This window comes from Camelina sativa, chromosome 18, assembly GCF_000633955.1.
Source record: "Camelina sativa cultivar DH55 chromosome 18, Cs, whole genome shotgun sequence".
In the NCBI taxonomy this organism is placed as follows: domain Eukaryota; kingdom Viridiplantae; phylum Streptophyta; class Magnoliopsida; order Brassicales; family Brassicaceae; genus Camelina; species Camelina sativa.
Genome location: NC_025702.1, coordinates 17,566,347 through 17,587,676, shown reverse-complemented (window position 1 = coordinate 17,587,676; position 21,330 = coordinate 17,566,347). Strand labels below are relative to the sequence as shown.

General features: G+C 37.1%; 4 protein-coding genes and 1 non-coding gene across 7 annotated transcripts; 2 read left to right on the top strand and 3 right to left on the bottom strand.

Annotated features, from left to right (window-relative positions):
- On the bottom strand, nt 1-3,363 carry LOC104762251 (two-component response regulator-like APRR1). The gene is made up of 6 exons (XM_010485505.2): nt 2,668-3,363; nt 2,194-2,355; nt 1,977-2,110; nt 1,665-1,832; nt 1,426-1,579; nt 1-1,330 (listed from the first exon to the last, which is right to left on the bottom strand). The coding sequence occupies exons 1-6, from the start codon at nt 2,798-2,800 to the stop codon at nt 345-347; spliced, it is 1,737 nt and encodes a 578-aa protein (XP_010483807.1). The 5' UTR covers nt 2,801-3,363; the 3' UTR covers nt 1-344.
- LOC104762249 (pentatricopeptide repeat-containing protein At5g61370, mitochondrial-like) lies at nt 4,871-7,369 on the top strand. 3 transcript variants are annotated; one of them, XM_010485500.1, is made up of 2 exons: nt 4,871-5,227; nt 5,872-7,369. In XM_010485500.1, exons 1-2 carry the CDS (start codon nt 5,042-5,044, stop codon nt 7,156-7,158), a joined length of 1,473 nt encoding a protein of 490 aa, XP_010483802.1. In that variant the 5' UTR covers nt 4,871-5,041; the 3' UTR covers nt 7,159-7,369. The 3 variants fall into 3 exon arrangements, with proteins under 3 accessions (XP_010483802.1, XP_010483804.1, XP_019095840.1); XM_010485502.1 differs by having other exon boundaries at nt 4,871-5,310; nt 5,955-7,369; XM_019240295.1 differs by having other exon boundaries at nt 4,871-5,840; nt 6,485-7,369.
- Nucleotides 7,470-10,914, bottom strand: LOC104762248 (probable receptor-like protein kinase At5g61350). Its single transcript, XM_019240314.1, has 2 exons — nt 10,036-10,914; nt 7,470-9,477 (listed from the first exon to the last, which is right to left on the bottom strand). The coding sequence occupies exons 1-2, from the start codon at nt 10,787-10,789 to the stop codon at nt 7,700-7,702; spliced, it is 2,532 nt and encodes an 843-aa protein (XP_019095859.1). The 5' UTR covers nt 10,790-10,914; the 3' UTR covers nt 7,470-7,699.
- On the bottom strand, nt 11,753-11,824 carry TRNAK-UUU. The gene has a single exon. It is a non-coding gene; the product is annotated as a tRNA-Lys (tRNA).
- Nucleotides 15,949-17,329, top strand: LOC104762247. Its single transcript, XM_010485498.2, has one exon. It carries the CDS (start codon nt 16,046-16,048, stop codon nt 17,024-17,026), a length of 981 nt encoding a protein of 326 aa, XP_010483800.1. The 5' UTR covers nt 15,949-16,045; the 3' UTR covers nt 17,027-17,329.

The window sequence follows — 21,330 nt, the reverse complement described above, 5'->3', positions numbered from 1 at the left end:
TAGGTAATGAAATATATTAAAACAGGTGAGTAACAATGGAAAAACAAGATTCAAGTAAATGATGATGCTAGAAGGAGAAGAAAGGTTAATACACAATATACGAGTGAACATAACAAAAACACATTATATGTATCAACGAAGTAAGCTACACCCACAGACTGCTTTCAATGCTCTGACAAAGTTGAGCCGCAAGAGCCAACATTTCCTTCGAGAGGACTTGAAATTCGATGTTTTTTTGGCTGTAGCAGCAGAATCCTTTCTGTGTTAGTCGACCATCATGTTGTTGTTTGATAAGATGCAAGCAAATCGGTATAACACAACATGGTTTTCAGTTCTTTAAATGTCTAAGTTCCCAGAGCATCATCCTGAGGAGATGAATCACGGTTCTCCTCTTCTTCTTCTTCTTCCTCCTCTTCATCATCATCATAGTCAGCAGAGTCAGGCTGCCCATTCAAATCAACATTCACGCCGTTCATCTTCCTAACAAACTGACCCTTAACACGTGGTCTCCTCTCAGCAAGGCGTTTCCTATTCACATACCTAATCTTTTTATCAAAACACCTTTGGTTCCTTTTTCTTCTAAATTTAAGTAGAGCTTCCTCTCTTCTGTCAAGTTTATTCACCCTCACCTCATTAGAAGAGTGATTTCCTGCTGGTGACCAAGAATGATGAACCATAGACATCTGACCATTCTGTAAAGACATCTGACTGTGCTGTAATGATGTGTTCATTGGGTGTGGGTGTGGGTGTGGGTGTGGGTGGTGGTAGTAAGGATATCCTGTCATTCCGTTCGGATGATTAGGTGGGCAATGAGGAAGTTGATGACCATACTGAGGCATCATGGCTGCTGATTGCATCATAACTTGGTTCATGACCCCATGCATATAGTAAGGATAAGCATTTTGTGCAGAGAAACCTGAGCCATCAATTTGAGATGAATCCTTACTTCTGTTCATAGCAACCGGGGCCGGGGGAGTATTCATATTTACTTCTTGGTAGTTCCTACTATTAAAGTCCATTGATGTCGGAAGCGTGCGTGACCGCTCAAGGGAATGTGGATAGCTGGTGCCATTATGTAAGTTCTCTCCTTGAGAGTGTGTTTTCTCGGTCTCTTTACTTTTGCGGGCTTGTTTGGTGCTGATGATCCCTCCACTAGCCACCGCTTGAAACTTCTCCGCCAAACCACGATGAAGATGAAGTGAGCCATTTTCATTGACATGAGGAGGATCCTGACTACTAGTTCTTAGGACAGTAGATTTGACATATGTGAAGAAAGCAGAGGACTCTCCGATCTTCAATCTACTTTTCTTTGGAACTGAAGAACATTGTACTGCAAAAACACCCCAGCTATATTAGAATTCACCAAAAAAAAAAAAAGCTTAGAGACTAGCTATTAGAAAGTCTATATCAAAGAGAAGTAATCACCTGGATTACTATTTCTTTTCATTGGTTCATGGTGAGACCCAGCATGATGACTTAGTGAAGGCTCTATAGCAGTAACAGCAAGAGAAGAAGTAGCTGTTCCATCAGCACCAAGACCACCATCACCAGCTTGAACAGGAGCAATAGCAACAGACCACTACCAGTACAAGCATGAGCGCAAACTAAAAAAAATCAGTTCTTCTCCATTTCAGAGGGCTTTAAACTGTCAAATACTTTCTCACCTCATTTTCCTGGTGACTTATATTTCCTCTCTGCGGGTTGGTGGACCTGTGACTTCTATCATCTGTGTCGTCAGAGAACAGGTTGGTACTATTTGTGTTTGGATCACTTGGATCAGATCCCACGAGATCAAAATCATAACTCAACATATTCTTCTCAGCAAGTCCTAGCTGCCAAAACAAACATATTAGATCAACCGCATTAACTTCATGCATCAAGATCTTCTATTTCTAAAAGAAGACAGAAATCGCTATCAAGAAATACTCGAAAAACAGTAAGGCGTATATACAGAACTTTAGACAAGCAAAACAAACCATGCGTCGTCTTCTCCACATGTGTGTCCACAAGTTCAGAAGCTCGTTGGTCCGAAGAGGCTTCACAAGGTAGTCAGCTGCACCTAGCTTCAAGCACTTTACCACGACAGGGACCTCGTCTTGCCTCGACATCACTTCAAATAAATAAAAATATTATAAGGCTAATGATCATGACTAAATAATAAAACGAAGAAGAAGGGCAAAGAACACAGCTTACTTATCACAGGGATCCTCCGAAGATCTTTGTCTCGTGTGATGTACCTCAGCATCTTCATACCCTTGGCCATTGGGAGATCAATTTCTGCCAGTATAATGTCGATATCAGGTCCCTCTGCATTAAGTGCGTCAATCACCTGCCTTGCTGATTTCACTGAAGTCACTGCATTCCAATGAAAATAAAAACCATTTCATCCAATGTATCATCCAAAAGGTCCAAAGAAGAAAGCAATAGACACTATATAGATGCATTCAAAGACGAAAATATGGTACTTAAAAATGTCTTATATCTGACTGACCAATGAAACAACTGGCTTCAAAGCATGCGTGTCACAAGAACAAGACAAAGACCACAAGAAACCCTTAATGGATCTCCAATCTACTACAGTAGTAATCCCACAATTTGATGACAAATAAAAAAAGGATCTTTGACAAGACAAATAAGGAAAAAGCAGTTAGTTCAAAAAAATCATACCCTGGTAAGAACACTGAGAAAGGAGAGTAAAAACCTCTCCCAAGCTCTTGGAATCATTGTCACAAAGCAAAATCCTGACTCTGCTTCTATCAATGAACCCATCTCCTCCCTTACACTCACCGTTCAAATCCATGATCAGATTTACAACTAAACACACACAAAAATATCTAATGACAGAAGACAAAACTATCTTCCCTAACCCCCAAAAAAAAAAAAAAAAAGATATTACAAAACTAGAGTACAAACAGCCGACAATAGTAAGTGCTATGATAATTCCATGGCCAAATCAGAAACTAGGGTTTCCGGTACAGTGTCCCTACAAAAGTCGCCAAATTATATATCCTTACAAAGCAAACTTTAATCTCACAACCAAACAAAAAACTACTCTTTTTATCCCCCAACCTAATCTTTTAGCCATGGGAAACCAAAACAACAAGAGAAGAAAAAGCTAAATCTAAGAACAAAGTGATGAAAAGACAACCCCAACAACAACAACAAAAAAGTGAGAATTCTTGATTTTGTTTTATTTTAATAAAAGGAATCAAGAATCGATAAAGAAGAAGCTCAGCAAAATTCACCGGAGATCCGGCGTAACGCCGGCGGTGAGATGAGGAGAGAGAGAAGGATAGTTTCCGACAAGAGAAGTGAGAAGACTCATTTGTTTTGTTTTTGTCAATCAATTCAATTGTCAAATTATGAGACGCGAAAAAGAGCCAAATTTAGAGAGAGATCAGAGACCGTTGAATGAGGATAGTGTTGGACGGTGGAGATCAAAAGTTTCCACACGAAAGTGTTTAGCTTAATAAAATGGTGGGGTCTTTAAGATATTTTTAGGCGCGTGGATATTAAAAAGTGCAAAAAAAAAAAAAAAAAAAGTGGTGTGGATAGTTTGGTAGAGATAGAGAAAAGGCCACGTCATTTTTTTCAAAAATATCTTATGATATTTTTTTGATATTGTGGTGGATACAGATAAGAAGATGCATCTGCATATCAAAATCAAAAGATCGACACACATTTAAAAGATATATTGACCAGAAAAAAAACCATCAGAAACCAAACTTTTAGGTATTCGATTTTGAGGCTTCGTTTTGGTTATCTAAATTAGTTACACATACAAAAAAAAGGAAAAAAAAAAACAAAACAAAACAAAGCATGATCTTATCTACAATTAGCATCTCATCACAAAATTCACGTATACTCTTACAGTTATGACACTTTCCAAAACTAAAAGGCATTGGATAAGAAGAATATGTAACACGTTTTAGAATTTTAGTTATAACACTCTTATCTTGGTGGTTATAGATGAGTTCAATTAGCATTGCATGTGTGTTTCATTAACATGTGAAAATGGTTGAAAATATTCAGCTAGATATCATTTTCGAATGTGTACGAAAATCGAATGTTCAAGATTTTTCAAGTTCTTTAAATTCTACTTTGTAAATGTAATAATGTATTATGTACATACAGATACAGTATGTGCAAATTGCATTGCAAAAAGAAAAAGAAAAGAAGACATGAGCACGAGGGTCTTTTCCTTTACATCGTGTCATGTAATGTAAGTTTCATGGTTCTATATTGATTTTCTCACGAAACGTCAGAGAAAGAAACCAAAAAAGAAAAAAAAAAAGCCAAGATCATAATGTTGTTAATCACTTAATCTCGTCATCAGTTGTTGGGAGACAAATAAAATTGTTGTCATAATCATAAAAGTTATAGTTAATTTAGTAGGCTAAACTTGTATTCCTGATTGGTTCTTCTATACAGCAGCGAATCTTGTTTCTACAGGTGGACCAACGGCTGCATAAAATATTTAAGTTTGTTCACCGCAAGACACGTCTCGTCCCGGTTCAACGTTTTTATTACTACTTTTGGCCATCGACCATTGACCAGATTACTTTATTTTTTTGATGTCAAAATTATTCGTCAATTATATGCAATTTCTTTACTACTTCATCAGAAATTCGATTTTCCATTTAAAGAAAAAAATGTTTCGGGGTAATCATTCCAGTTAGAATTTGGCTTATAACCATCGTATCCCGATCCTTGGTTTTATCCGGTCCGATTCCGGTTCTGAATTTATACGTTTTCAACGTTCAAGAGTGATGGAATGTAAAAGACCAAAATACCCTTTCTGACGCGGGTCGTGTAACAGATGTATATATTGTTTTGCCGTCTCTATATCTCTGCAAAATCAAATCTTTTTCAGTGGAATCTGAATTTCGTGTTCCTTAGAGAATTTTTTTCACCGGAGCTGTGTGTACTCTGAGAACAATGTAACTCCAGTGAAACTTTCTCAGCCCTTTCAATGCATTATAAATCGTGACGTTCGAGAAGCACATGCACACCAAGTGTTTGATGAAATTCCTCACAGAAGATGAAGTCCACGATCAGATCAAACGCGTTTACGTTGCTAACAAACACTACAAAGCTGACACGTTATTTTTTCTCTCGTCATTTGGTAGATCAATCGAACCATGCATTGACGGAGTTGCAGGAAGTTATTAGGATCGTTTCTTCCCCCATTGGTGGTCTAGATGACCTTGAAGAAAACTTGAACCGGGTTTCCATATCTCCATCATCCAACCTTATTACCCAAGTGATCGAGTCTTGCAAGAACGAGACTTCACCGAGAAGACTGTTGAGGTTTTTCTCCTGGTCGTGTAAAAGCCTAGGTTCTTCTAGTTTACACGACAAGGAATTCAACCATGTCCTCAGAGTTTTGGCTGAGAAGAAAGATCATACAGCTATTCAGATACTCTTATCAGATATCAGGAAGCAGAACCGGGCAATGGACAAGCAAACGTTTAGCATTGTCGCTGAAACTCTGGTTAAGATTGGTAAAGAAGAAGATGCAATAGGTATCTTCAAGATCTTGGACAAGTTTTCATGTCCACAAGATAGCTTCACTGTAACAGCTATTATAAGTGCGCTCTGTTCAAGAGGACATGTGAAGAGAGCATTGGGAGTTATGCATCATCACAAGGATGCAATCTCTGGGAATGAATTGTCTGTGTACAGAAGTCTTTTATTCGGTTGGTCTATACAAAGAAACGTCAAGGAAGCAAGAAGAGTTATACAAGATATGAAATCAGCCGGGATTGCACCTGATTTGTTCTGTTTCAACTCGTTGCTTACATGCCTCTGCGAAAGAAACGTTAACCGAAACCCCTCAGGGCTTGTTCNCTTGAAGAAAACTTGAACCGGGTTTCCATATCTCCATCATCCAACCTTATTACCCAAGTGATCGAGTCTTGCAAGAACGAGACTTCACCGAGAAGACTGTTGAGGTTTTTCTCCTGGTCGTGTAAAAGCCTAGGTTCTTCTAGTTTACACGACAAGGAATTCAACCATGTCCTCAGAGTTTTGGCTGAGAAGAAAGATCATACAGCTATTCAGATACTCTTATCAGATATCAGGAAGCAGAACCGGGCAATGGACAAGCAAACGTTTAGCATTGTCGCTGAAACTCTGGTTAAGATTGGTAAAGAAGAAGATGCAATAGGTATCTTCAAGATCTTGGACAAGTTTTCATGTCCACAAGATAGCTTCACTGTAACAGCTATTATAAGTGCGCTCTGTTCAAGAGGACATGTGAAGAGAGCATTGGGAGTTATGCATCATCACAAGGATGCAATCTCTGGGAATGAATTGTCTGTGTACAGAAGTCTTTTATTCGGTTGGTCTATACAAAGAAACGTCAAGGAAGCAAGAAGAGTTATACAAGATATGAAATCAGCCGGGATTGCACCTGATTTGTTCTGTTTCAACTCGTTGCTTACATGCCTCTGCGAAAGAAACGTTAACAGAAACCCCTCAGGGCTTGTTCCTGAAGCTTTGAACATTATGTTGGAGATGAAGTCTTACAAAATCCAACCTACATCTATTAGTTACAATATATTGCTCTCCTGTTTGGGAAGGACGAGAAGGGTGAAAGAGTCGTGCCAGATTCTAGAGCAGATGAAGAGATCAGGATGTGATCCTGATACAGCGAGCTACTACTTTGTTGTGAGGGTTTTGTATTTGACAGGAAGGTTTGGTAAAGGCAACCAAATAGTAGACGAGATGATCGAGAGAGGACTGAGACCTGAACGCAAATTCTATTATGATCTTATCGGTGTTCTTTGCGGGGTCGAGCGGGTAAATTTTGCGCTTCAATTGTTTGAGAAGATGAAGAGAAGCTCTGTGGGTGGTTATGGTGCGGTTTATGATCTGCTCATACCAAAACTATGTAAAGGAGGAAACTTTGAGAAAGGAAAAGAGCTTTGGGAAGAGGCCATGTCACTTGATGTGACACTTAGTTGCTCTACTGATTTGCTTGATCCATCTGTCACAGAGGTTTTCAAACCAATGAAGAAGAAAGAAGTGGAGGATACAATGGTGGACCGCCGCGCACTTAACTTGAAGATTCATGCTAGAATGAGCAAAACAAAGCCAAAACTGAAACCGAAACCGAAACGCAGAAGCAAAAAGAAGAAGAATATGGGGTATTGATTGATTTTTTCTACCCATGTTTAGAACATTCGATGTAACAGTACCAGGTGATTTCTTTGCTTTCTATGAATCTATAATGCAGAAGCATGGACTTGAGATTCCTCTGATCAATCGAATGTGTTATTTTTACAAGTAACTCGTTCATCTGAGCAATTTGATGCAAGAGTTGAGCTATTCTCTGCAAACGCCCTCACTACGTTCGTTAATTTGTTGCTTGTTTTATAGAAGCTATATGTCATAGGTACTCGGAAAATTCATTATCATCAAACAAAAATTAAAAAGATTGAAAAAAAATCAATGTATACACAACATAATCTACCCAAATGTCTTTTTTTTTAAAGATCACAAATTAAAGAAGAAAAATCTCATTTCCTTCAAAGTAAAGGAAAGACATAAACTGAACCTGCAATTAGGAAAAGAAAGTAAAAAACCAAACCATAAGGCTTTCGTTCATCCTACATCTTTGTGAAAGCCAAAACTAAACATGAGGGGGAGAAAAAAAATTAACCAAACAAGAGTTTCACATCGGAAACCACCATCATCACGGCACTGGACGCGACATTTCCTCGCCGGGGATATAATCCATTTCAATATTCATTGTAGTCTTATCATCCGACAAATCAACTTGAGCGGACGCTTCTTGAAGCTGCAAAGCATATTCAAGATTCCACAACACATCTCCCATTCCAGGCCGATCAACACCATACTCAGCTAGACATTTCTCTGCTGCCTCCACGAACTTCCTCAACGATCCTTTACTAATCGTTCCCACGATTTTCGGGTCGATGATTTTATCCAGCATACCTTTTCTATGCAAATTCATAGCATACTCTGCTAAGTTAACTTGTTCTCTAGGTAACTGTGGGTTTATCACTGGCCTCGCGCATAGAACCTCGAATAACACCACACCAAACGAGTACACATCGGATTTATCAGTGAGTTGCTGTCTTCGGAAGTACTCAGGGTCTAAATACCCAAAACTACCCTTCACCGCGGTACTTACATGCCCTTGTTCCATAGGGGCGTCTTTGGAGAGTCCAAAGTCAGAAACTTTAGCGACTAGGTTCTCGTCCAAGAGAATGTTAGTGGTCTTGACGTCACGGTGAATGATCCCTTGAGCCGCACCTGTGTGGAGATAGTGAAGCCCACGCGCTGATCCGATGCAGATCTCTAAACGTTGCTTCCAGGACAAGGTAGGTATAGGGATAGGGTCATTTTCTTTTGAGCCGTAAAGATGGTCACGTAGAGGACCGTTTGACATGTACTCATAGACGAGAATCATCTCTTTGTTCTCGTCGCAGAATCCGATTAAAGACACTAAATGTCTGTGTCTAAGTTTAGACAACATCTGGATCTCTGTCTGAAACTCTGTGATTCCTTGCTCTGAACCCTGACTCCCTCTTTTGATCGCTACTTGTGTCCCACCGTCGATTTCTCCTATATACACTTTCCCGAATCCTCCAACTCCAATCACTGATTTCTCATCAAAGTTCTGCGTTGCGATCTGCAGTTCAGTAAAAGGGAAGTACCGTCCTAATCCCTGGTTAGAGAAGAAGCTAGAGAATCCATTGCTCTTGCTCTTCTTGGACCCGAAAATACTCATCCGCCTCGACGTCGTGGACCCGCCTTTACTCGAGATGTAACTGGAGTGACTTGCGTGCAAAGGAAGCAACCACGACGAGAAACTATTCTGTTTTTGCCAGTCTTTAGGCCGCCTCTGCCATCTAACAAGCAACACAACAACACCTAACAAAGCAGTTAGCGCCATCACGAATCCAATACCCGCAATCGCAAGCTTCTTAGACGACATCCCACCAATAGGCCCTTTGTATTTCCCATCAACTCCGAAAAGCCCATCTAAACTCCCAGCTGCATTGTTCAGCTTCATGATCTCTAAACCGTTAAGAATCGCATTCGGTTTACCCGTCTGAAGATTCGTAGTCGGTCCAACCTGAATCAGAATCGAGCCATTGGTGATAGCAGACGCATTAAGCACGAAATCCGCGTAATAGGCAGTGCCTAAAGCGTTGGTTAAGGAAGAGAGATCGAGTCCGGAAATGGCAGAGAGCTTATTGATGAAAACATTGAAGACAAGATCGTTAAGCGATTTGCTAACAATGTCACAAAAATGTAACCTGATGAAGTAATCATGACCCGAATCAACACTCATTCTCCACGAGAGATTAAAGTTAGGTTGCGAGGTTTGCGCATCGGCCATTTCCTCTGCCGTGGCGTAAACCGGATGAGGAGCGATCAACGCGGTAGCTCCACCGTCAGGATAAGTAATGGTACTAGGATCAACGGTGACATTTCTCGAACCTTGAGGGAACGTATTGTAAGGTTTATCAGAGATCCAAGTACGAGAAAGAGGATCAATCTTGGGAGATATCAAATCGCCGCCGATGTTTAAACGANCTAAACTCCCAGCTGCATTGTTCAGCTTCATGATCTCTAAACCGTTAAGAATCGCATTCGGTTTACCCGTCTGAAGATTCGTAGTCGGTCCAACCTGAATCAGAATCGAGCCATTGGTGATAGCAGACGCATTAAGCACGAAATCCGCGTAATAGGCAGTGCCTAAAGCGTTGGTTAAGGAAGAGAGATCGAGTCCGGAAATGGCAGAGAGCTTATTGATGAAAACATTGAAGACAAGATCGTTAAGCGATTTGCTAACAATGTCACAAAAATGTAACCTGATGAAGTAATCATGACCCGAATCAACACTCATTCTCCACGAGAGATTAAAGTTAGGTTGCGAGGTTTGCGCATCGGCCATTTCCTCTGCCGTGGCGTAAACCGGATGAGGAGCGATCAACGCGGTAGCTCCACCGTCAGGATAAGTAATGGTACTAGGATCAACGGTGACATTTCTCGAACCTTGAGGGAACGTATTGTAAGGTTTATCAGAGATCCAAGTACGAGAAAGAGGATCAATCTTGGGAGATATCAAATCGCCGCCGATGTTTAAACGATGAGAGGTTTGAAGAGAGAAGCTGCTTAAACCTCTGAAATCAGGAGCTTGAGGAACAGAGGAAGCAGAGTCAGGGACAAGCTCGTCGGGAACTGAGACGATCTCAACGGCGTTTATAAAAGCCGTTGAGCCTTTGTGAGGTTTGAAATATAGAGAGAGCTTCTCGGCTGCGTAGATGAGATACTCTTTGAAGACGACGGAAGAAGTGTCTCTGGTTGAGAAGTCGTGTAAGAGGACGGTGGTGTCGGTGGTGACGGAGAAGACAGAGTCTGTGAGGTTGTGGAGAGGATGAATGAGAGGGTAGAAATGGAGACGGATCCAGTGACGACCAGGTCGTGAGATGTAGAAGGAGTAAGTTGACTTGCCGGCGAAGATACGAGCGGTTAGGTATAAAGGAAGAGAGGAGGTTGTGTTGGAGGAGGTGATTGGGATTGAGTCGACGGAGGTTTTAATGTCTTCGTCTGTTTGGAGAAACGCTACGGATTGTTGATCGGATTTGAAGTTACGGCCGTCGGAGAGTTTTGTTTCGCTGGAGGAGCCGCAGTCGATGAGGTAGTTATCGGCTGGAGAGTACGTGGAATTGGATTTGACGGCGAAGAGGATGATGAGGAGGAAGAGGATGGAAACGTGGGAGGAGAAATTACGAAAATCTCCTCCCATTATTTCCGGCGAGTATTTGACGGTGGTGGATGGTTATGGAGATAGAGAGAATTAGAGGTTTACCATAAAGAAAACGAATGGTTTTAAAAATTTTGAACGTAAAATACGATTTATGGAAAACTCTTGCCGCCGGGGAGATTACGATTATAATTATATAAGGATTTTTGTTTAATTATTGTTTTTTATTACTTTGATTTGTTAAAAAAAAATATTATTTTGGTGTGTTTTGTTGGGAGCACGTAAGGAGCAACGTGCAAAAGTGTATGTTAATTTTTTTAATTATTGGAAAAAAGAGAATTTCATTATGGAGTCAAAAGCTTAATTAAATTTTTGGATAATTTTACTTCAGATAAGTTTCTGACTTTTGAGTTTTGAGTTTACTAATTACACACAAACTAATTAAACTTTGAGGTACCAAATTGGTAGGCAGTTATAGCAAAAAAAATAACTAAAACAATATGTATCAAACTATTATCCTCCTTTACCGATTACTATAATTTTGTTAGTCAGTGTTTAAAATAATGGTCGTTTTTGTTAATTAGTGAAAGCCCTGTTTAGCTCTCTCTCTATTTTTGGGGTTAAATTGGATAATACGGAAACACTCTTGAGTATTTTTGATTTTATTTTAATCTTAACTATTATATTCTTGTCAGTGTTAACAATAAATTCAATACTTTGTAAAATTTTGTTTAAAAAACTACTGTATTTTATTGAACGCAAAACAAAATGTGAACAAATTTAAAAAGAAAAACAAAAACCAAAAAAAAAAATGCTTAAAAGTTTACTTGTGCAGACGACGCTTAGTGGACATAAAAAACGACACGCTGTGCAAACCTGAAAAGTCAAAATCCAATATCATTATCTGCATTTAATTTCCAAAGCCCATTGGCTTTTTGGATTACTCCTGCCGCCTACGTGTCGTTTTCAAGAAAAAAAAAAAAGTAAAAAGGTCGATATAACATTCGCCGTCTGTGGGGATCGAACCCACGACCACGTGGTTAAAAGCCACGCGCTCTACCACTGAGCTAAGAAGGCTGTTTTAATTTATAATAGTATAATAATCTTTCTAAATGATTTTTAAAAAAGAAAAAAATAAAAATAATAATAATAATAATGTTTGTAAATGATATATTTTTCCTTTTTTCTAGCAAACGTGAATGCTTATACAGTATGTTGGTTTCGGCTTTTTGTGCGGTTTAACCATATCAAGAAGCTTGATCTAGTTTGCCAAGCGGCCCGCGCCCACCAACTTGTAACTTGTACAAGAAGGTCTTAAAATACATGTTCCAAGATAAAGGCCTTGTAACTGTGTGTGAATGTGCTTCTAGTGGATTGACATCTTCTGTAAGGCCTTGTCCTTTGAAGTATACGCTTTATGGCGTTTTTAACTGAAGCACCAGATCTGATTTCTTGAACGTTGTTCCTCACCTTCTAAGACTACACATCTAATTTAAGCAAACGAGATTTGTCTCTACTAGAAATTTTTAGAAACGATCGGATATCATTCATCATCTATTATAAATTTTTAGAAATTATGTTACAGTATATATATATGTAATATGTGCCGAGTGCCAACCATGAAATGCTATTTGTCTCTTATAATTCGATAATTATTTCATACATAGCTCAACTTAACTATACGACTTAAAAACTCTATAAATATTTCGAAGTCAACTTAAGTTTGGATAAACTCTGAGATTAATTTAATTTATACAATCAACCATATGTATATAGAGTTTTTATCTCTTGACCACCAAAGCTTTACAGATCAGAAGTAAATAATCCAGCCCCCTTGCACGTGTTTTTTTTTTACAATTATAATCATTCATTCGGGTTAATCATATACTGGTGTTGACAAATCAAAGACTAATTAAATAAATCATTAGATTTTAACTATACATGTATCTTTTTTTTCCTTTCTTGTTTTGACATTAACTATATTGTACATGTATCTTTGATAACCTCAAAGAAATATATTCCACGTCAACCAATGAACATAAATAAAGGTTTCTCTTTTTGGTAATGGTTGTATTTTTGCATCTTCATATGTTTTTTTTTTTTACTATTTAGTACGATCTAGAGTGACATGTATAAACTTCGATTTGTGGTTTTATGTATCATTACAAACTCAATTGTATAATTGATTAGGTGGTAGATTACATGTCACAATACTCTGGATCGGTTGATAAAACAACACTATCCGAAATAACATTTAAACAATGATTGACGGGCTCTTCGTTATTCAAGTAATCAAGATATATGTGGTACTCTGGATCACCGTAGTCATGATGATGGTGATTGTATAAAAAATATATCAAATGTATTTAAGAGAATTTTATACTTAATCGATATCTAAATCTTATGGTACATTAAATGTTTTATATATTATGGTTGTGAACTTGTGAACGTAGATTTAAAACTATAAACCATAGTCATTAGATTTCTTCTTATATCGTAATATTTTTACATAAAGTTAAAACTGTAGCATGTAATTCAGGTTACTTCTAACTTAAATACAGAAAAACAAAAAGATTAAAAACAAAGGTATGGGGGGGAATGTTGACTTACAATCTGGTGGTAGCATGTTGTCCATTCTAGTTATTGGGGGGTCCTTCTAGTCCCACCATACCATTTTTGGAAGTATTTCATCTATCACAAAAACAAAACCGATATGGTCTAAATTTAGTTTTCTCTTGCTATGAAAAAATATATGTAATCAGTTTGGATTGATCAATTAAACACTTAAGTATAGAAGACCATGATATTTGACTTTCTTTTTTCCTTTTTTACAGCACCATGATTTTGATATAGTTTGTACTCATATGCTTGTTGTTGCGTAACCATTCAAATTCATATAATGCATATTGTTAGTATTAAAAATTACTGAGATTAATTAGATAGTAAACTGTGCTCAGATTGCAAGAAAAAAAAGAAGAAGATAAATTGTGATACACGTAAATAATTAATTATGGGTATATTTTGTTGTGAATTATGCGGTATCATGATTATAATAACACATTTATTGTCAAAAAAAAAATAACACATTTTTAAAAACTACTGTTGTTAAGTCATTATAATTAAACCACCAGTTAAATAATTCTATTTGAAATTTCGTACCGAGGAGAATTTAAGTTAATAATTCTTCATTTATGAAATCAATATTCATGTGATATTTATTTTTCTTCGTCTCTCGTAAGTAGCAATATAATTACAACCCATAATACTTCCAAATGATAAGATAATAATTAGTAGAATTACTTAATTTTTTTTTAAAGTTAATAGAATTACTTAAATAAATCGGTAGTGTAATTTAAGAAAGAGGCATGCCAACGTTATATTGGTAATTCACCTAACCATAGTGTCGTCAGATGTTCGGTTGTACTAAACTACAACAACGCCAACACTTCAACGGCTCAACCTTTTCTTTGAGATTCTACCATACTTATCAATATAATAATTTAATATTGTACTATTTTTAATTGGAAGATCAAAATTTGATTGCGATGTTTAATTTCTCCATATATAAGTAGGCAGAGTTCATCCGATTGAATTTTCTGTCTTTGTTATATAAAAATCATGAATCATTATAATCATTATATTAATTACTAATTGATACTTGATATACAAATCCAAAATTGCTAACACCACACATGGTAAAAACCGACAACTTATGCTTCAACTGATGTTACTAACTGATCGGATTGATCAGTAAATCATTCAAACTCTCAAAATCAATGATCAATGAACGTATACTTTTCTTAACCCCCATAGAATTTATATAGCACTAGTCAAAAAAAAAAAAAAACTACGAATATTCATATGAGATTTTCAGTTGAAAAAGAAAAATATATCAAAGCGTTTACTTGTCGAAATGTTTGCTAAGACATATGAAAATAAATTTGCAAAAAAAATTCATGCGAATTTTCTCGTTTAGTTCTTCTAATGAGACTCAATTATAATGGATCACCCCTAAATTATTACAACATGCCATTAATTAAAAAGTACATTATCGAGAGTGGATGATAAGGAACAATATAATACTAATAATAATATATATAATATTTTTTTTGGTCAAATATATATTAATTATATATACGAAAATAATTAATTTCAAACAAGCAAATGGAGAACTCCCTAACTACCAGGTCCAAGTCAACAAGACTTCATACCAAATGCATGCCACAGGTTGGAAAAAGTTTGATAATTTCTCTCTTCAATCGAATTGTATATACTGTAGCTCTTGGAGATTAAAAATCAAAACTCTTAACTTGGTTATAAAGGTTCCATTATATATTATTGTATTATCAAGAACACAATTGGTAATTAATATATAATCGATCAAATGATCTAGGCTAGACTTTTCACTAAAGCTACACTAGTAGGTGTTGTATAACATATATATATGATCAAGTCGCCTGAAGACAAGTTCAAAAAGTTTGGAGATTTCTCACTCAAAAATCATTTTAAGTTGTTTTACATTATGAGTAAAGCATTTAAAAAAGAGCACCATTTCTTTCCAATTTAAAATTTTATTTTACTCTTTTTAGCTCTTATCATTATTCAATTTCTTGAAAGCTAAGCCTCCAGTTTCCTCAAACCTATCATTATTAACCTTTCAATTGTATACTAATTCATAGAACACACTCTCTCACAATTTAATATGTATCTACAAACACACATACATACATGTATATATGTATATACAATGGAGTGTATAGTAAGCATCCAAAACCAATTAAAGCACTAAGCATATCACACAAGCAAAAGACTTTTTCAAAGAAATACGTATCAAAAATTAAACCCAAAAAAATTATTTCTTCCTAACAACATTACCTACGAAACAAATCTACATTATACCCAAAAGAACCTAACAAGGAAGTGTTTGTGTATTGTTTTATAATGAATTATCTTCTACGCACACAAGAAAGATCCTCTATTCCATGCGCAAAAAAAAAAAAACTTTGCTTTACTAATAAAAAAAGAGGTTTAGTTTTATTAACTTGTCTAAACAACTCCTCATCTTCAGGCAAAATCGGTTGGCCTATCTCCATTCCCTTCTCTAACACCCAACCCACAATTAAATTTTTAGCAAAAAAAGAAAATATATAATATTGAAAAATCATTACATATATTTATATATACACATATAAAAGAGGACCTTCGTTGAGAAAGCCCTTTCAAGATTTGGTGGATCATTCAAGAAACACACATCTTCCAATTTTTCTTCAAAGTAAAGAAAATAGCAAAAAAATTAGAATGAAGAAGACAATGGAGGATCCAAGCAAGCTCATGAGAAGATCAATCCACACCTTCCTCAAAAACTACCACCGTGTCACCACCGCAGCCGCTGTGGCTCTCCCTTTCTCAGCCGGTCTTCTCCTCTCTCAGCCTTTCTTCTCTTCTTCCTCTTCCATCCTTCACGCGAGGCTTAACACGCTCTTTCGTGGAGCGGGTTTCTCATCTTCTCTTGATTTCTTCAACATCTTGAGCCTTAAACTCTCACAAACCTTTTCTTCATCTTTATTCACTCTCCCTTTCTCCCTCACTTTCTTCCTCTTCTCCAAAGCTTACGTTATCAAACTTCTATCAAACAATCACTCTGCTGATGATTCCTCTGTTTATTACTTTCGTCTTCTCAAAACTTACATTTGTAGCTTCTTCTTCCTTATCTCTGCAAACGCCTCTGCTTTTGCTCTGTTCTTCTTAGCATTCAATACCCTTGAAGCCTTTGGATTCTCTTCTAGAAACTTTTACACTTTCCTCTCCCTATCCTCAGCTATCATATACTCAATCATCATCGCAAACGCCTTTGTAATCTCCAATTTGGCCTTGGTTTCGTCACCTTCTTCTTCCTCAGGAGGATACACAAACATTCTCAAGGCGTGTCTTCTGATTCGAAAAAGAACTTCACCAGCATTGGCTCTTGCTCTTCCTACCAATCTCGGCTTAGCAGGAATCGAAGCTTTGTTTCAGTACCGTGTCGTGAGATCTTATTACAACGGAGACAGAGATATCACATCCATAGCTCTTGAAGGAACTTTCATAGCTTACTTATACGCACTCTTCTTGGTTCTTGACACCATAGTCAACTTCTTCTTCTACCAGAGCTGTGTCAAGAACGAGGAGGATCAAAAGATCGGTAGAGAAGACGAGTACTCGATCAAGATCCAAATCAGCGAAACAGAGAACACGAAGATACACATCAAAGGATCAAAGGATTTAGAGGCAATCTTGTGACTGTCTTGTTTTGGTTGAATGTAATTATTGATTGATTAAGAGGAAGAAGAAGAAAAAAGTGAAAAACTTTATGAGATTATTGATTCTTTAAGGATAATCTTAAGTAGCTTTCACTTCAAAGAAGGGCAAAGGTAAACAGTAAAGAACAATCACAGGATCTGCAGAAAAAAAAACTCTATGTTTTTGCTTTTCTTTATTTTAGTCCTTTGGTCATTCTTTTACTTCTATTTTTTTCCACATTGTAAAGTCAAATATACCAGAAATTTCAATTAATGCAAAATCTTTCACATTTGGTTAATCCTACAGTAAAATTTCATTGCCGACATAATTTTGATTAGTTCAGTTAATGCAAAATCTTTCACATTTGGTTAATCCTATTAGCAATGATTTTGATTACTTACTTAAGTTTAATGAAAGATGTTGACATTCTCACATTAACAAGAGTCTTTTGTTAGTGAGCCAAAAAGATAAGTTTCCAAAGCACACATCTTTCATTACAAAGATAGAAGAAGAAGTGTCATAGTTGTCTTCAAATCGACAAAAGATGCGAAAGCAATTGAACACTTTTGTTTTGTTATTTTTCTTTTGAATTAAAATACTAATAATACACTGAAATTGTGTTAATAATTGATAAAAGATTTAAACTTAAAAAGACAGAAGGGGCTAGTTGAGTGGTCTACATCACTAATCTCTCTTCACTTGAACCTCTCAAAATAATATACCCTTAAATACAAATAATTCAGTTCTACCTAAATTTTCTTCTAATGGAGAAAAAAATATGGAATGAATCTGATTTACCTATGTAAGTTAAAATAGTGGAATCTGGAAAATTGAGTGAAGGAAAGGGTATTAGAGCATTTTACGAGATATAAGTAAAATATGGAATGAATCTAATTTACCTTTGTCAGTAAAATAAATGTTTGCTTCAAAAGAGATCAAGAACCAATCATGCAAAAAAACAAAAAAAAACAAAATATATATCAAGCAAATTTTGTGGCTTACCAAACATATTAAGGATCATCATGGTTCATAAACTCTGTTATTTTTATAAAATCCAGGTCAGACCGACCGAATCGTATAATCTTGTCCTATCAAACCAGAAAACAACCCTTAAACAGGATTTTTTGGTTGAACCAGCCGGGTTCGTGGTTTAAGAGAAAACCTCATGGGTTTCTAATTTTTTTTTCATCCTCTGCTTCGAGTAGAGCACGGAACACAACGTCACGTCTTGAGAGTTATTTATGAACCAGATAAGCGTCGTAGGTTACAAGCATAATCATACCTTGTTCAATCTTTGCTTCTTCTAAAAAATTATTATTATTACCCTAGCTAGACCATGTTCTGTTTATTTGGGGATTTTTCCTTTATTTTATAGCAGCAAAATTCTATGTACCCCTTCTATTATATGGTGATTGCAGCTAAGCTTAATTCGCAAGTACATAACAGATTATATTGTCAAGTCCTCGTATATTTCGTAGGTTACAAGGAAACTAATTTGACAATAATTGTTTTCGTAGCATTTGAGTACAAAAAAAAAAGTTATTACTGAAAAATAGAGGCTCAACTTGTTTGATTGATAAGTAATGATCGTTATAATTACTTGTGTGATATTCAGCCCTTGAAGTGGAGTTGGACATAGAAGAGCACGATGAATTAGCTCAACTTTTTAGTTCACGTTAGCACATTAACACCAACCAATCGCTTTCTAATCCCTGCTCTTGCTAAAAACCTCAAATTCAGATATCATTCGTATGACTTAAATTAAAAAAAAAAAAGTTTGGGAAAAAAATGTAGCTGCTATAAATTTGGAGGAAGCCATGGGGAAAGACATCAGATCTAAGACTGACTCCAATCGTGATGAGAAGCATAAACTTGATCTGGGCTCCAAGCGGCAGTCAGGTCGCCATTAAAGCGGCGCCTGCTGTTGACTCGGTAAAGATGGAGCCTTTATTCGTAAAACATACAAAAAAAACATTCGGAAAAACGCACAGATCTGTAAAACCAAGTTTCAATCAAACGGAGAGAGGGATGATCGATGCGGATAGAGGGAGAGGGGGATGAATTTGAGATTTATATATATAGTGAGAGCGTGAGGGAGATTGCAAAACCCTAGCTTGTGTATAACGGGCTTTATTGAGCCCAATAAGGCTATCATTCCGACTCCATTTCAAGGCTATCACAAGCCTCAGCTTCCCCTGACTGATAACAGAACTACCTGCGAATTTAGACATCAACAAGTTACAATACATATCACTGTGTACATGTTTTTGAATATTCAGTTTAAAGAGATTAGAAGCTAACCTTTATACTGTCCCTAAGAAACAGCAAAGAGCTGTGAGTTTTGCATTTTACCGAATTGGCTGAATCTCTGGAAAGAGTTTTAGGCTACAGTCTACACACCTAGAAGCCTCGCTGTCTCTGATAACTCTGCTATAACTAAGCTTAATGGGTTGAGCCACTGTACTGTTCACAAGGTTAACAGAATCCATAACTAAGCTTAATGGGTTGAAACTTTTTCCTTTTCTACTTCTTCCTTTTTCGTTCATTCTTCTACTCCTGAAGTGTTGGCTCTAACACAGTTGCAACTATTAGTCCGGTAAAGGGGGAAACTCAAACGGGATGGCATCCAGGCCAAACCGTTCTTGGTACAAAATACGACACATTGAGCTGCCATGGGATGAAAAGGACCACTTGTTACAGGGTAAGTACTTGTGGGGACTGTTTGAGTGTAAGACGGAGGGTAAACAAAGGGCATTGGCTGCATCAAGTATGGAGTTGATGGAGATGAATACTTGGAGGCGGTGATGGGTTGAATGAAGCAGATAACTTCTTGTTAGGTAACAATCCTCGCGAGACGTCGCTTGAGTCTGTAGCAGATATTAACAGCTTTTCCTTCAGATCTTCGGTATCAGATGCTAAATGATCTGCCATTTTCCGCATAATTGCCACGACCAGAGTCATCAGTTTGATTCAAAATGTTTCCTTCGACTATTACTTCAGATGGTTGTAACTCTACTTTCATCTCTTCTTCGACTTGCGTTTTGGTAGAGTCCATGTCTGCAGAAATTTCATTTTTTTACCTCCTCCTGTAATCATGTGCTTCAACTTGCGACCATATGATCCAGCAAAACTTGGTCTTTGCATTGGCTGCCACCCATCTTCACTTCCATCAGGGTGCTGTGGCTCGGTTGAAACTTCACTATATCTTATTGGATTACTGTTATCAATGACTGGAGGGAAAGGTGGTTTCCTCAACTGGTGCAAGAATTGTCTCGTGATTCTCTTCGCTTGATTTACCTTCTTCTGATCCAGTTTCTTTCGTCTCCTCCTCACACATCCCCTTTTTTTCATTTGGAGCTTCTGCTGAGTGTTCAGAAACATTGCTGTGCTTGGATTTTTGCTTTAGCTACAAAAAAAACACAGGTCCAACCATTATAAGTCAAAAGTCAAAAGTCAAAGAAATAAAAATAAAAATCATACCTTCAAAGTAACCGAGTCGTATCAAACCAGAAACAACCCTTAAATCGGATTAATCTTGTCCTATCAAACCAGAAACAACCCTTAAATCGGATTTTCTGGTTGAACCGACCAGTTCGTGGTTTAAGAGAAAACCTCTAGGGTTTCTATTTTTTTTTTTTTCATTGTTCGTTCAGTTGAGTTTCTTCTTTCTCAACCTCTCCTCTGCTCATATACAGCTTTGAGCTTTCTACGATTTCAAGTCGAAGATATATTCTCCTCTTTGCGTCTCAATTGCTACAGAGTTTTAAGGTTAGTTCCTCTGCTTGTATGATTCCTCTTACTTTTCAAAGTTGTCTGCTTTCTCTTGCGTATCCAGTCTGCTCAAATTATATCCGTTTTTGTTTGTTTGTTAGCTCTAGAATGATATAAATGTTTGTGACATTGTGGTGGAGATGATGGAATGATAAAGTAAAAGGTCTGAGCAGGTTATGAGTAAAGTGTGTGGCTTTTTGATGTTTAATTTAGTTTCGGAGGAGACAAAATTTTTATAGGAGAGGGCCCTTGTCCATGCCTTGAGCCATGGCATATGTGGCTCCGCAAACTCTCCAACAACAACGAACCTGATTGGATTTCACCACTGCACCATGTACTCTGTTGTGTTCATATCTGATGGGTCGATTTTTAAAGGCTTGGGGTTGCTTTCTACTATTGATTGCCGACCTAGAGTTCCTCCCTATATACATTAGTTTCCCTCCTGCTTCTTATCATCAATTAGTTGCCCTCATAAGTCCCTGCACTGATCAAAGACCTCCTTGACTGATCCACTTGATATATGATATGAATTT